Genomic DNA, 12131 nt, shown 5'->3' with positions numbered 1-12131 from the left:
TAATGAGAAATTAACTCTTCGCTTTAAAAGTAATCTACCACTAATGTGCGCTTGCATGTATCTGATTGGTTGGATGGCACTACATTGTGTTGCTGCAAAAGCTGAACCAAGTTCAACTTTACTGCCAGGCAACAATTTGTTTCTTGTAGAGTCCTCTGTATTATTATGACCCCTGCCGCACAAGAGTTATGGACCCAATGAAATACGCAGTATAACAGTATGAAGAGGCTGCAGTTTTTAATTGCAGTGCTATTGAAGGTCTGAACACAGCCAGAAAATATGTCGACTTTCACCCTCTGCAGAATGAGCAGGGTGATCCTGCTGTGACCATGCAAATTTGAAGGTGGGAGATGACCATAGATGAAGTCTGATCTGCATAATGTTAAATGTGCATTCCTAATTAATGTTAATGTGTGCACTAAGCAACAAGCTTGTTTTATGTTATGTTTGTACCACTAATGGCCACATTTATCAACAAAAGACATACTAGCAATGGCTAAAATTGTTTTCTCTAAAAGTCATGTCCTAAGCTTTCCGTTAATACCAGTTTTTTGATTCATACATTTATCTCCATTTGATACAACTCATTGCATCTTGAAATACAACTGATAGAAGGAAACAAAGACTACAGCCTGCATTAGCATTTTTTCACACACACACACACACACACACACACACACACACACACACACACACACAAAAGAGTGGTGCACAGAAGAGACAACAGGATGCCCAATGACAGTAGGAGTGATGAGGTACATAAAAAGGGCCAAACCTTGCATTGCTGGGAACGCACACAGGTTTACTACTCGTTACCCTACAATTTTCTTGGGATTTCTAACCAGCATATCTACAGGTATAAGACACTTAAATTTAATGCTTTCAAAGACCTTTTCTATGTGATCTTTAACCAAATTTAAGACTGATGTTTGGACAAATTAGTTTTTTGTTATTCAAGAACTGCACGTAAGTATAAAGGAAAGTAGTAAATGTGGTCCTGAGCAGAGGTAGGTTTATGGAGGAATATGCTTATTATTGTGACTTAGGTTAATCTACAGGTTAGTGCAAGTATGAAGTAAAAATACAGTATTCGTTTCAGTGGTAGGTCTTGTGGTTATTAACATCAGCAATGTGGACTTTCACTCAGCTTTACTCATTTTTACAAAAAGAAATTTAAAAAATTGATAAATGAAATTAGATACAATGTTTGTGGCAAACTAAGACCTCACAAATTCCATTTTAAGGCCTAATATGTAGAAATTGGGTTTGATATTTTAAGGGACCAGGGACTGGGGGCCAGTTGCATAAAACACTTTAAGTTAAGATTTTCCTTGAAGTCCTAGTTAAGGTTTTCTCAAACTAAAATTGGTTGCACAAAACACTCTTCTTCAGTCTTCTCCTTAAGGTTTCCCTAAAATGTTTACTTAAGTATTTATGGTTTTCTCCTTGTCTTAGTTTTATACTTAAGGAATTCCTAGATCGTTGCACAAAAGACCTAAGCAACCAAAGCAAAGTAAAACAAACAAACAACTTGAGATGTTTCGTGCAACCGGTCACAAACACCTTGATAAGTAAGTATGAACTGAATGGGAAGAAAAAAATATCGAGAATATTATCTAACTTTCATATATGTTAACATGTTTTTAAAAAGTTTACCAGTTACTCAGAAAATTAATGAAAAAACTGATCAATATTTTCAAAGCATCATAACTGAATGCTAAAACATGAATAACAAAGCCGAAGTACAAAGCAATGTAACCCACCATGAGGACTTTCTCCTGGGCCTGGACAGCCTGTGGGTCTCTCTTCTGCATCATCTGGGTCAGGACCCTTAGGGCGACCGCTCTGGTTGGCACGTCTGGGTCACACGCCTCCAGCAGCAAGTCAGAAAATGGCTTGGTAGGAGGTAAAAGCTTACTGGTGCCAGAAATCCTGCCTCCACCTTCTTGACTTCTTCCTGCTGTCGATCCTCCAGAGGACGCTGGCTGTCTGACGTGGGTGTTGCTGGGTGAGTTACTGTCCCGGGGAGGTGAATGAGGACTGGTCTGAGAGTTGTTGCCTTCAGTTTGCATCTTTTGCTTTTTCCTAAAAGGCACACTGTTGTTCTTAGCTGTTGTTTCAGGGTCTCTGGAGAGCTGAGCAGCAGTGGGGATGTTTTCAGGTTGGTAGGCACCGTGAGTGGCAATGACAGCTCTGAGGTTGGATGCCAGCTCCTGGATGACTACCTCAGGGTGCTTCTGAGACACTGTCTGCAGTGGTGGGAGCAGTCTCGACATAGAGCAGTAGTCTTCTGCACTAAGCTGTAACATTAAAAAGGGGAGAGGAGAACTTGAAGAGAGCAGGGGGGAGCTTACCTCTTTTGTAATATAATTCCTGGGGTAAACCCTGAAGAACATATATTTGATATTTAAGATGTTTTCAGACAGCCAGTAGTTACCATTGTGTCTGCCAACTGTGACACTGGTGTTCTGAGTTTTAAATGGGTGGCAGCAGAGCACAATTCTTCCACCACAACTACAGGCTGCATTGAATCCTACTAACAACTTGTACTATTCAGGTCACTGCTGTCCACCTACTGTAATCAAATCACATAGCCAAATACAGCAGATTCTGAGTTAAACCAAAAACCAAAAATGACCATTTGTACATCAGATACTCACCGCATGTTACCTTGAATTCATGAAGAAAACTTTTTCTGACATGCCTCCACTGTGAACTGAGAATCTAAAGAAGGGCATTATTCTTCATGCATCAAAGTAATCAGGGTCTGCCTTAAATAACAACGAAACTATATCAATATATAACCCTTCCGCCATGGAGTAGCGTGCCTTGCATGTGCTAGGTCATGCATGTGCCTATGAGCTCCACTTAAGCAGTGTTCAAACGCACATACACGTCCAGGCACGCGACTCAGCCGTGCTTGTGACTTGTACTGCTGTTTTTTTTATAATCATAATTTTTTAGTGTCATTGCAATGTGTTTGGAAGGCCCTGAGCATACAACTGGATAAATGAAACTTGGATTATACTGTACGAGTTATGTGAGAGTTTGTAAACGGATGCTTTGTTTATAGTTTTGCTGTTGTAAAACACGGTCCCCATTTACTTCAATTCATGAAGAATGTTCACTTTATTGGAATCTTCATTCACCGTAGAGGCATGCGAGAAACACAAAGTTTTTTTCATGAATTCAAGGTAACATGTGGAGAGGAACTGATATACAAATGATCATTTTGTGGGTAAAGTATTCCTTTAACGGTTAGTGATATGACACGCTTTGTGGGGTGGGTTAAAAAAAAAAAAAAAAAATCAATACAGCATAGTATCATGATATTTTGCCTGGCAATATTTTATTGATATATGGATGCCAAAATACTGATCTTTATAATATATATTATTAATTCTTGCAAATACATATTTTAATACAACTTTTGGTGCTAGAATAATAAAATAAATTGCTCTTCAGTCCACTAGATGGTCACTGGTACTATTTTACTGTGTGCTGCCTGCATGTCTCTTCCTTCTTTGAGATACTGTGTTTTTTTTTCCAATTGTTTTTATTAAGTTTTCAATAGAAAAAAAAACAAAAACAAACAAAACTGACACACAGAGCCAGAAGACACAGTTGCCTGAACGCTCTACATGGATAACATATACATACAAACTTCACGTGAGATACTGTGGTTTAATACTGCAGTGTTGTCTTAATATTTTGATTTTTGATTAGTTTTATAGCATCGTTAACTTCCATCTGACTGTTTTTACACTGACTGTAAATTTAATTTTCCTTGCTCCACAGGATACAGTGGCTAAAAAAATCCTGCTTTGACTTCCAGTCATTAAGATCCTCATTTTGCTGCAGTGAAGTGTAAGTGTAGCCAGTACAACCTGACTATTGTCCAGTGAGGTGAATTTCTACACCTAAATGTAGTGTAACAAACAGTTCCCAGTTTCCTATTGCATAGAAAATACAATATACATGCATCATGAGGTAGATGCTGCAACATGTTGATGTGTGGAGTGTAAGACATGAGTACCTGAGGTCCAGACAGCAGAGTGGCCACTAGGCCCATCCCCATGCTCAGTGTCTGGCTCTCTACTGGGTTCTCAAGATTTGGACCAGTGGCCTGATCCAGACCCACACAAGCCCTCTGAAGCAGGGACACCATGAAGTCCACCACCTGGAGAACGGACAAACAGAATCATGGACAATGCAGAAAGAGATTCAGGAGCTCAAATATGTTCAACATAAAAGTTCAACCCTAAGGTGAAGATTGTTGGAGGGTGATTAATGAAATATAGTACTAAAAACTAGAGCTAAATTTGATGAAGTACCAAGACACTTTTAAAAGCCCTTTTGAAAATAACCTATTCAGTCCTTCAAGACATCTGAAGGTGAGATATCTAACTATAATATTATAGCCAGTGAGGTTTATCAGACATTTCTTAATCTGTGAGGGAATGTTTGTCAGCCTTACAATAGCTGTCAGCCCCCCACCCCAACAAAACACCCAGAAATGAAGTAGTTAGGCTATTTTTGTGTGGTGGCATGACTCAATGTGGCCTGCTTCCATTACAATAACTCTCATAGGAACACAGACTGATTTGAAACTGAAATATGCTGGGGAAAAAGCGAAGCAGTCCCAGAAGGATGAGCTTCAGGGTAAATCAGGCCACATTTTGCATGTATCTATGGTCTCAATGTATTGTGTTAAGCTGTGGCTACTACAGTAGGTTGGTATTAAAGTAATAAATATAAAGTATGTGTATGTGTATAGCTGTGATAAAGTTTGGATTACCTGCATCACAACTCCATGATCTTGTGAAAAATAATAAAACAAAAAAAAAATACGAGCAGATAACTCAATGTCTGCTTTGGCCCTGCATTATAGTGCCTACAGAGCCTCGGTTTTGGAATTTAGCATTTCTGCTTCTCCTGTTGGGTGCATATCTCTCCACTCACCTGTGAGGTTTTTCTCAGCAGTACAGTATGCTGCAGAGACTCAACCATCACAGCCAACACCTGAAGCAGAGCAAGTCTCTGGCCTCTCTTCGCAGCTGGATCCAACAACTGCTGCTCCACCTCCAGGAGAGTCATGGCCGACATGTCCAACTCCTGCTCAGCTTTCTTTTCATCATCTGCTTCTTCAGCTGCCCAGCTGGCCAACTCCTGCAAGAGAGGCAAGTAAATGATGGACTGTTGACTGAGGTTACCTTCTCCACCAAGCACAAATAAGTGAAACACTGTAAAACAGAATACAATCTACACACACTACAACCTCAAAACCAACACTGTTGAAGAGACTTCTCTGCCACAGTCTTCACAACTAAACACAAAAGAAGTATTCATGGAACTGAACTGAATCATGTTTGACTTTTTTTTTTTTTTTTGACAAAGCGGAACCTCAGGGGCAGAAAAATGTAGCCAAAAGCTGCAGTTCCTCTAATGGCCACTTGAGGCTGGCTCCAAGAGGTCCAATCCCCATAGACCCCCATGTTTCAATGCTCAACTTTACAGCAGAAATAAACATGTTGCCTGGTATAAAAAACAGTTTGGTCTCTGTGACTAGTTCCAATATTCATGACATCTGCACAGGGGATGACTTTTTATATAACTTATCTGTTTAAATGTTATTTAGAGTTAAAGTTATGGATAATAAAGGGCACGGTAGCTTTGAGTGACAGGTGGGTGCTGTCTGTTGACAGACCACAACCACGGCAACAACACAGGCTAGGTAACGTAACCATGGCCTAACCCAAGATACAGAGTATAGATGTAGCTGTAGCTGTCGCCATCTCAGTGTATTTGCGGTTCATGAGAGTTAATTGTAACATTTTGGTAACAAAAAGTCGGATATTCAGTTTTTCTGGCAACTACATTTTGTTCAAATGGTTTTAAACAGTTAACTATAGCTGTAAATGCACTGTGCTAACTACACTAGCATCTACCATTAGGGTTATCCCCACCCTCTTGTCCAAATATGGTCACTCCTGGCTCCAAAAATGCAAGATGGCGACGGCAAAAATGCTAAACTCTAGGCTTCAGAACAGGAGTCCACAAACCAATGGGTGACATCATAGTGGCTACATTTATTATGTTATACAATCTGTGGTGTACACCTTACCTGCAGCAGGTCCAGGAAGAAGTCTCCAGGCAGATCAGAGTCTTTGAGTTCAGCCAGCAGCTGCATCAGACACTCCAGCCTCCACTGCTCCCCTGACAGCTTCTCATACAGAGCATCGTCCTCATCACTGAGAGACAAGAAAGGAGACGTGAGGGAAGATACTGAGAAATTAAGAGAGGCAACTTATACTAATAATTATCATCACAGCAAAGGTGGGATTGGATAAACAAAGTGTGGCTCCTTTACTGTGGCCGATTGGCCCAAAATAAAGAAACTTATTCTGCGTTATGCATTATGTTTTTGTCCTGGGTGGTTCTCTTTCACAAAGATCACTGGTGAAAACATGTCCATCATGTGTTTCTAAGTCTCAGTCACCTGCAGTTCTCTTTGGAGCTGAGTCTGACCCCTCCATCACTCCCCGTGGCGAAGTGGAAGTCTGCTGCTAACTCGCTCCTCTGTCCCTGCAGACCTGAGAGCTGCTTCAGTGTTGACAGGGCTGCAAATGGCTCAGTGTGGCTCAGGTACCACAGCAAAATATCCTGACAGGGGGCGCTGTGGAGCACAGAGAACACACATGACGCACACTTGAAGTGCCCTGCTTTAGAGCAGATTAACTACAATTCATGTATAGTTACAGCTGACTATTTTCCAAAGTAAACTTTTCTTAAAAGGGTTTCTTACCCAGCATCCTTTTGGCTACAGGCTAAAAGGCAGAGACTAAACATAGGGATTCATTTATGTTGAATAGTTTGTGAAAGGAAAGTTGTTATTTCTGAAAGTACGAGACATAAAAACTATAACTAATTGCACAGAGAAAATATTACCGTAGGTGGGACACGTTTTGCTTGGTGAAACAGAAGAGCGTGAAGATAACAGGAAGAACGTCTTCTAGTGCTTTGAGGAGAGAAGCTGACGAACTGTTTCCAATCACCCAGATCTGACAGCAACAAAAGACATGAGAGAAAAGACAATGAGACCAAAACACTGTCTGAGAGGTAAAATAAGGATTAGAGACAGTGAGAAAAATACAGTTTTCACAGGACACATTAGTTTTACTGCCCCGACACCTAATAACCAATGAGATCTGCATCAATATAACCATTATTATTCAGAAGAGTTCTGACTTAGTTTGGTACTGCAAACACCTGTCTTGTTTACAAAATACCTCAAGGCTGGAAACGATTAAATATTTTTGAATTACTTGCTTTTAAAAAACTAATGTCATCAAGGAATTGTGATCAGCTTATTGTATTTTTACAGAATTCAATGAATATCATTCAGCTACAGTTTCATTATTCATTCAAACCACTTAATGAGGTGGTGTGGGACACATTAGACCACACATCTTTTATAGTATTAATGCTACTGGGTCCTGATGGGTCCTGATTCATTGTATTTCAAATATGTTAATGAACATCAACGTATCTGTATGCATAGAATTAATTAACAATAATTACATAAACCTTATCAAAGTAAAGCAGACACATTCTGTGAGCTATAGTTACATAAATTCTCAGTTGATTCACTTCAGCGTTTTTTAATTACTTTTTTTGGTTTATGTTTGAATGACTCGACTCAATTGGATGGAAATTTGATACGTAATTGAAATAGGTAAGCCTGACAACAGACCAAGTAATTTCTTTGGGTGTGCCTTTGGGTGTCCTCACCTTGTACACATCCGTAATACAACGTGTGAGCTCCCACTCCTCCACAGCAACTTGGGAATGACCTTCATCTGGAAAACACACACACACACATGCACCACAGTGCTCAGCCCTGTTGGTATCTGACAAATCATCCACCTGCTGGTTTTGAAACGAGGTGATGATAGCTAAATTCATAGAAACACAACCTGTACATCTTGAGTAGACACAACATGTGTGGCATGTTAGCTCAACCGCCTTTTCGTTGTATAGCTTGACTAATTGAATAATGTATTGCTTGTAATAAAAGAAATTAAAGGAATTAAAAAAAATGGCCACATGTGAAAAGTGTTTTTTGCAGAATATTATGGCACAGTGAAGCTGACCTTTGACCTTTTGGACATAAAATGTCATCACTTTATCATTTATCCTATTAGACATTTGTGTTAAGTTTTTTCATAATTAGTGTATGAATTCTTCAGTTACGGCCCAAAACATATTTTGTGAGGCCATGCTGACCATGACCTTTATCCACAAAATTCTAGTCAGTTTAATCTTCAGTCCAAGTGGAAGTTTGTGCCAAATTTAAAGAGACAGACAAGATCACAGTGACCTTGGCCTTTGACCACCAAAAACTAATCAGTTCATTGTCGAGTCGAAGTAGACATTTGTGCCAAACTTAACGAAATTCTCTTAGGGTGTACTTGAGATATTGCTTTCACAAGAATGAGATGAACACAAGGAGACAGCGACCTTGAGCTTTGACCCTTGACCACCAAAATATAATCAGTTCATCACTGAGTCCAAGTGAACATTTGTGCCAAATTTGAAAAAATTCCCTCATAGTGTTCTTGAGATATTGTGTTCACGGGAATAAGACAGACAAGGTCACAGTGACTTTGACTTTTGACCTATGGCCATCAAAAACAAATGAGTTAATTGTTGAATCCAAGTGGACATTTGTGCCAAATTTAAAGAAATTCCCGTGAGGCGTTCTTGAGATATCACATTCACAACCATGGGATGGTCTTTGCCCACAGCTACTGCTGGTGCTGAGGCATAAAAACAGCAGTTTGGGTGACTCATTTGAGCATCTCAAACTGTGCAGGACTGCTGCAACTTACTGAAGTTATTTCAAAATCCAACTAAAATATTATTTCAAAGAGTTGGAAGATGCAACTGTCATTTCTGTGGCCAAACAGAACTCTTTTTGTTTTGATCAACACTAAGTCTACTTTGAATGCATCATCTAACACGTGGATATGATGGTCATGTTACTGACTGGAAGCGGTGGTGCAACGGTGGAGAGGTGTGAGCAGAGGAGTCAGCAAGTACTGCTGGGCCACACTGGGCTTCTCCTGCACCATGAGGAGCAGCGACCTGGTGGCCACACGCTGAAACTGTTGGGCTGTCAGCTTGTCCTTGAAGTGCAGGAGGTCAAGTATCTAGACAAAAAATTAAAAAACAAACAAACACACTAACAAATTAATCATTACTGATGCAGTCCAACTTAAAAGCATCAGGGGTCTACAAAAGTACAATAAGTTAAAATTTGAACAAGAAAGTGTGCCTGTAAACTGTGATGGATGTCTACTACATACTGTTAAGATTGACACATTTAGCATAACCTCATCTGGTTATGGGTTTAGCTAACCTGAGGGCTGTACTATGAAGTAAGATTAGTGGGTTAGCGCACTGGGCCTAAAGCCTGAGATTTCAATGTCACAATGGTGGCTGTCCTTTCAAAGAATATTTCAGAGAAATGACCATTTGTGTATCAACTGCTCACCACTGTTTCCTTAAAGTCATGAAGAAAATGTGTTTCTCACATGCGTCCACGGTGAACGAAGAATCCAAAAAGGCAAACATTCTTCAATAATTGAAGCAAACAGGGAGCACATTTAACAACAGCAGAACTATATTAAAACATCTGTTTACAAACTCACACAACTTGCGCAGTTTAATCTCAGTCTCATTTATCCAGCTGTATGCTCAGTACTTCCCAAACACATGCAAATTTGCTAAAACGTTACAATATAAAACACATCTGGGTACAAGTAGCATTCTCTGAGTTCTGCCTGAGCAGAGTTCAGTGTTTTAGCAAAAATGCACTTTTGTGAAGTACTGAGCATACAACTGGAGAAATGAGACTTGAATTATACTGAACAAGTTGTACAAGTTTGTAAATAGTTGTTTTAATATAGTTTTGTCCCTGTTTACGTCAATTCATGAAGAATGTGAATGTTTTTTTTGGATTCTTCGTTCACCATGGAGGCATGTGAGAAAAACAAAGTTTTCTTCACGTATTTAAGGAATCACACTGTGAGTAATTGTTATAAAATCACTGTTGCATACATTAAAAATATCACCATATTATTAATCAGTATGATGTTTACTTGCATATAAAATGCAGTGTAATTCCTTCAAAACATAACATTACAACTTCAAAGTTTTTATACGCGATCCTGCTTTGCTAAAGTTTGTTTATAACTAAACAAATAAAACACCCATTACAAAACTGATTAGTCCATTGGAATTTATTACGACAGATAATATTCAATCAGTAACATTTATTTCACTTTTCTTTGGCCAAAAGATGAAGTGATTTCCACGTCTCCTTCACACCTAAATGCAGTTCTTGAGTAAAACATTTAAATGTGCTGCATCAAGTTAAAGATTTAAGAGCTGTAGAATGTGCAGCTGGCAAGTTAGAAATAAACAGTAGCATTGAGAGTTCATTGAGTGATGAGATTAATATATTAACTTACGAGTTTACGCAACTGGTAATTTTCTGCCAACACTGCTCTGTTGCATTCATTTGAAGAAACACAGTTGCTTTTTGCTGTTATAATTTTTTTTCATATTCTTCGGAGGCGGGAGTAGGCGGCACGCTATCGATCCATTTTACGCAGTGGAGGACTTAAATGATGCACCAAACAAACCCCTGTATCAGGTGCACATAGAGCCTCAGGAAATGGTGCGTTTCATGGGTTAACAGAGCAAGCTCATAACCACCATTGTGTTACCTGTTATCTCTGACTGCGGATTTAGATTTTGTTGCACCAACTAAGGCAAAGAAAGCCTGGCTCTGTCCAACTTGCTTCAAAGTGCACCCCTCTGGGTTTTTATTTTACAAACTGTTTGATCACCTGACTGCTCATGTTTTTGCCCCAACTGACTTCACTAGCTAGATTTCTCCTGGAGAATTCAGATTTTTTTTTGGTCATGAACATAGTCTCTAATCTGCTTTTTACATGCCCACATGTGCAGGACTTGTGCAAAGTCTATGTGCATGCGCAAAGACAAAACTACCACTGTGACAACAGAGCAGCAGGATGAAAGGAAGGATAAATCACATAGTGATACAACCTCATCTTCAAAATAATTCCATTATTTTAAGTACTATCTGTAAAATTCTGACACATTCTTGCTATAAAAAAAAGCTGTTTCTTCTGTCTGTCTGTCACATACCGAAACAAAAGGTAGGAAACAGCATCTTCTATCACTGATACAATTAAAAGAAGTTAGCCAGAATACAGTCCGCTGCATGTATACACAGACTCACAATTACCTGATGACTGCAGTGTACCTGTGTAACCTGCTATCTCTGAGAAATCTGGTGTCTTTAGGACATGTTAACACCCTGACTAGTTCATATTCCAGTGTGTGTACATGTGTGTGTTGAGCTGACCTGATGACAGACTTGTCCGTAGTAGGTGTCTGCTGATGCAGACTGTTGAGGGCAGGTCACCAGAATCTTGGCCACACCGTCACATTTCCTCCAGTCTGACTCGCCCCCTGCAGGACAGACACAGCGCTTCAGTTTGGTCCGGATACATCAAATTTAAATTCTATAAAAAGATTCATTAGGGGCGAACATGGTGTGCTGGAGACAGAGAACTCAGTGCAATGCTTATGTTTTACTTTAGTGCCGTTGTTGTTCAGGTTGAATAGTTAACATGCATTACATTTAAGTGGATATTTATGTCTCTTCTTATTTCAGTTAGACTGTTGTCCACACTACTTTTCCTTCCTCCCTTCTTCCTTCATTAACTCCTCTCCTACTCACCTGTTCCTCCTTCCAAGATGGCTCTGACTACAGCCTGGACACCGTTAGGCTGCATCAGGCGCTCAGACAGCAGCTGACCACACAGACGCCTCAGCCAGGCGGGAGCTGATCCCAGAGCTGCCCTGCTGTTGGAGCTTCCTCCTGCACCAGACTGGAAGGAGGGACAGTACATATAAAACAAGTCCCCACAGACATGTGAGCCTCACAAACACCTTATTTGGAAATCTGAATTGAAAAACAAAACTTTGACAGAATCGGTTTGGTGAAACTATTTAATATTATGTGATTAAAAAAA

General features: G+C 39.7%; 1 protein-coding gene across 1 annotated transcript in view; it reads right to left on the bottom strand.

Moving 5' to 3' along the window:
* Positions 1-12131, bottom strand: part of tango6 (transport and golgi organization 6 homolog (Drosophila)) — a 36356-nt gene that overhangs the window by 20938 nt on the left and 3287 nt on the right. Inside the window, exons 4-13 of the mRNA XM_049575389.1 lie at positions 11837-11987; positions 11459-11565; positions 9050-9212; positions 7792-7859; positions 6949-7061; positions 6500-6676; positions 6125-6251; positions 4963-5169; positions 4037-4180; positions 1764-2300 (exon numbers count right to left, since the gene is read on the bottom strand). Coding sequence (XP_049431346.1) covers positions 1764-2300; positions 4037-4180; positions 4963-5169; positions 6125-6251; positions 6500-6676; positions 6949-7061; positions 7792-7859; positions 9050-9212; positions 11459-11565; positions 11837-11987 — 1794 coding nt within the window. The remainder of the gene's footprint in view (positions 1-1763; positions 2301-4036; positions 4181-4962; positions 5170-6124; positions 6252-6499; positions 6677-6948; positions 7062-7791; positions 7860-9049; positions 9213-11458; positions 11566-11836; positions 11988-12131) is intronic.

This window comes from Epinephelus fuscoguttatus, linkage group LG4 (genome assembly GCF_011397635.1).
Source record: "Epinephelus fuscoguttatus linkage group LG4, E.fuscoguttatus.final_Chr_v1".
Taxonomy (NCBI): Eukaryota; Metazoa; Chordata; class Actinopteri; order Perciformes; family Serranidae; genus Epinephelus; species Epinephelus fuscoguttatus.
Note: the sequence above shows the minus strand (reverse complement) of the source record. Positions and strands in the feature narration are given on the sequence as shown.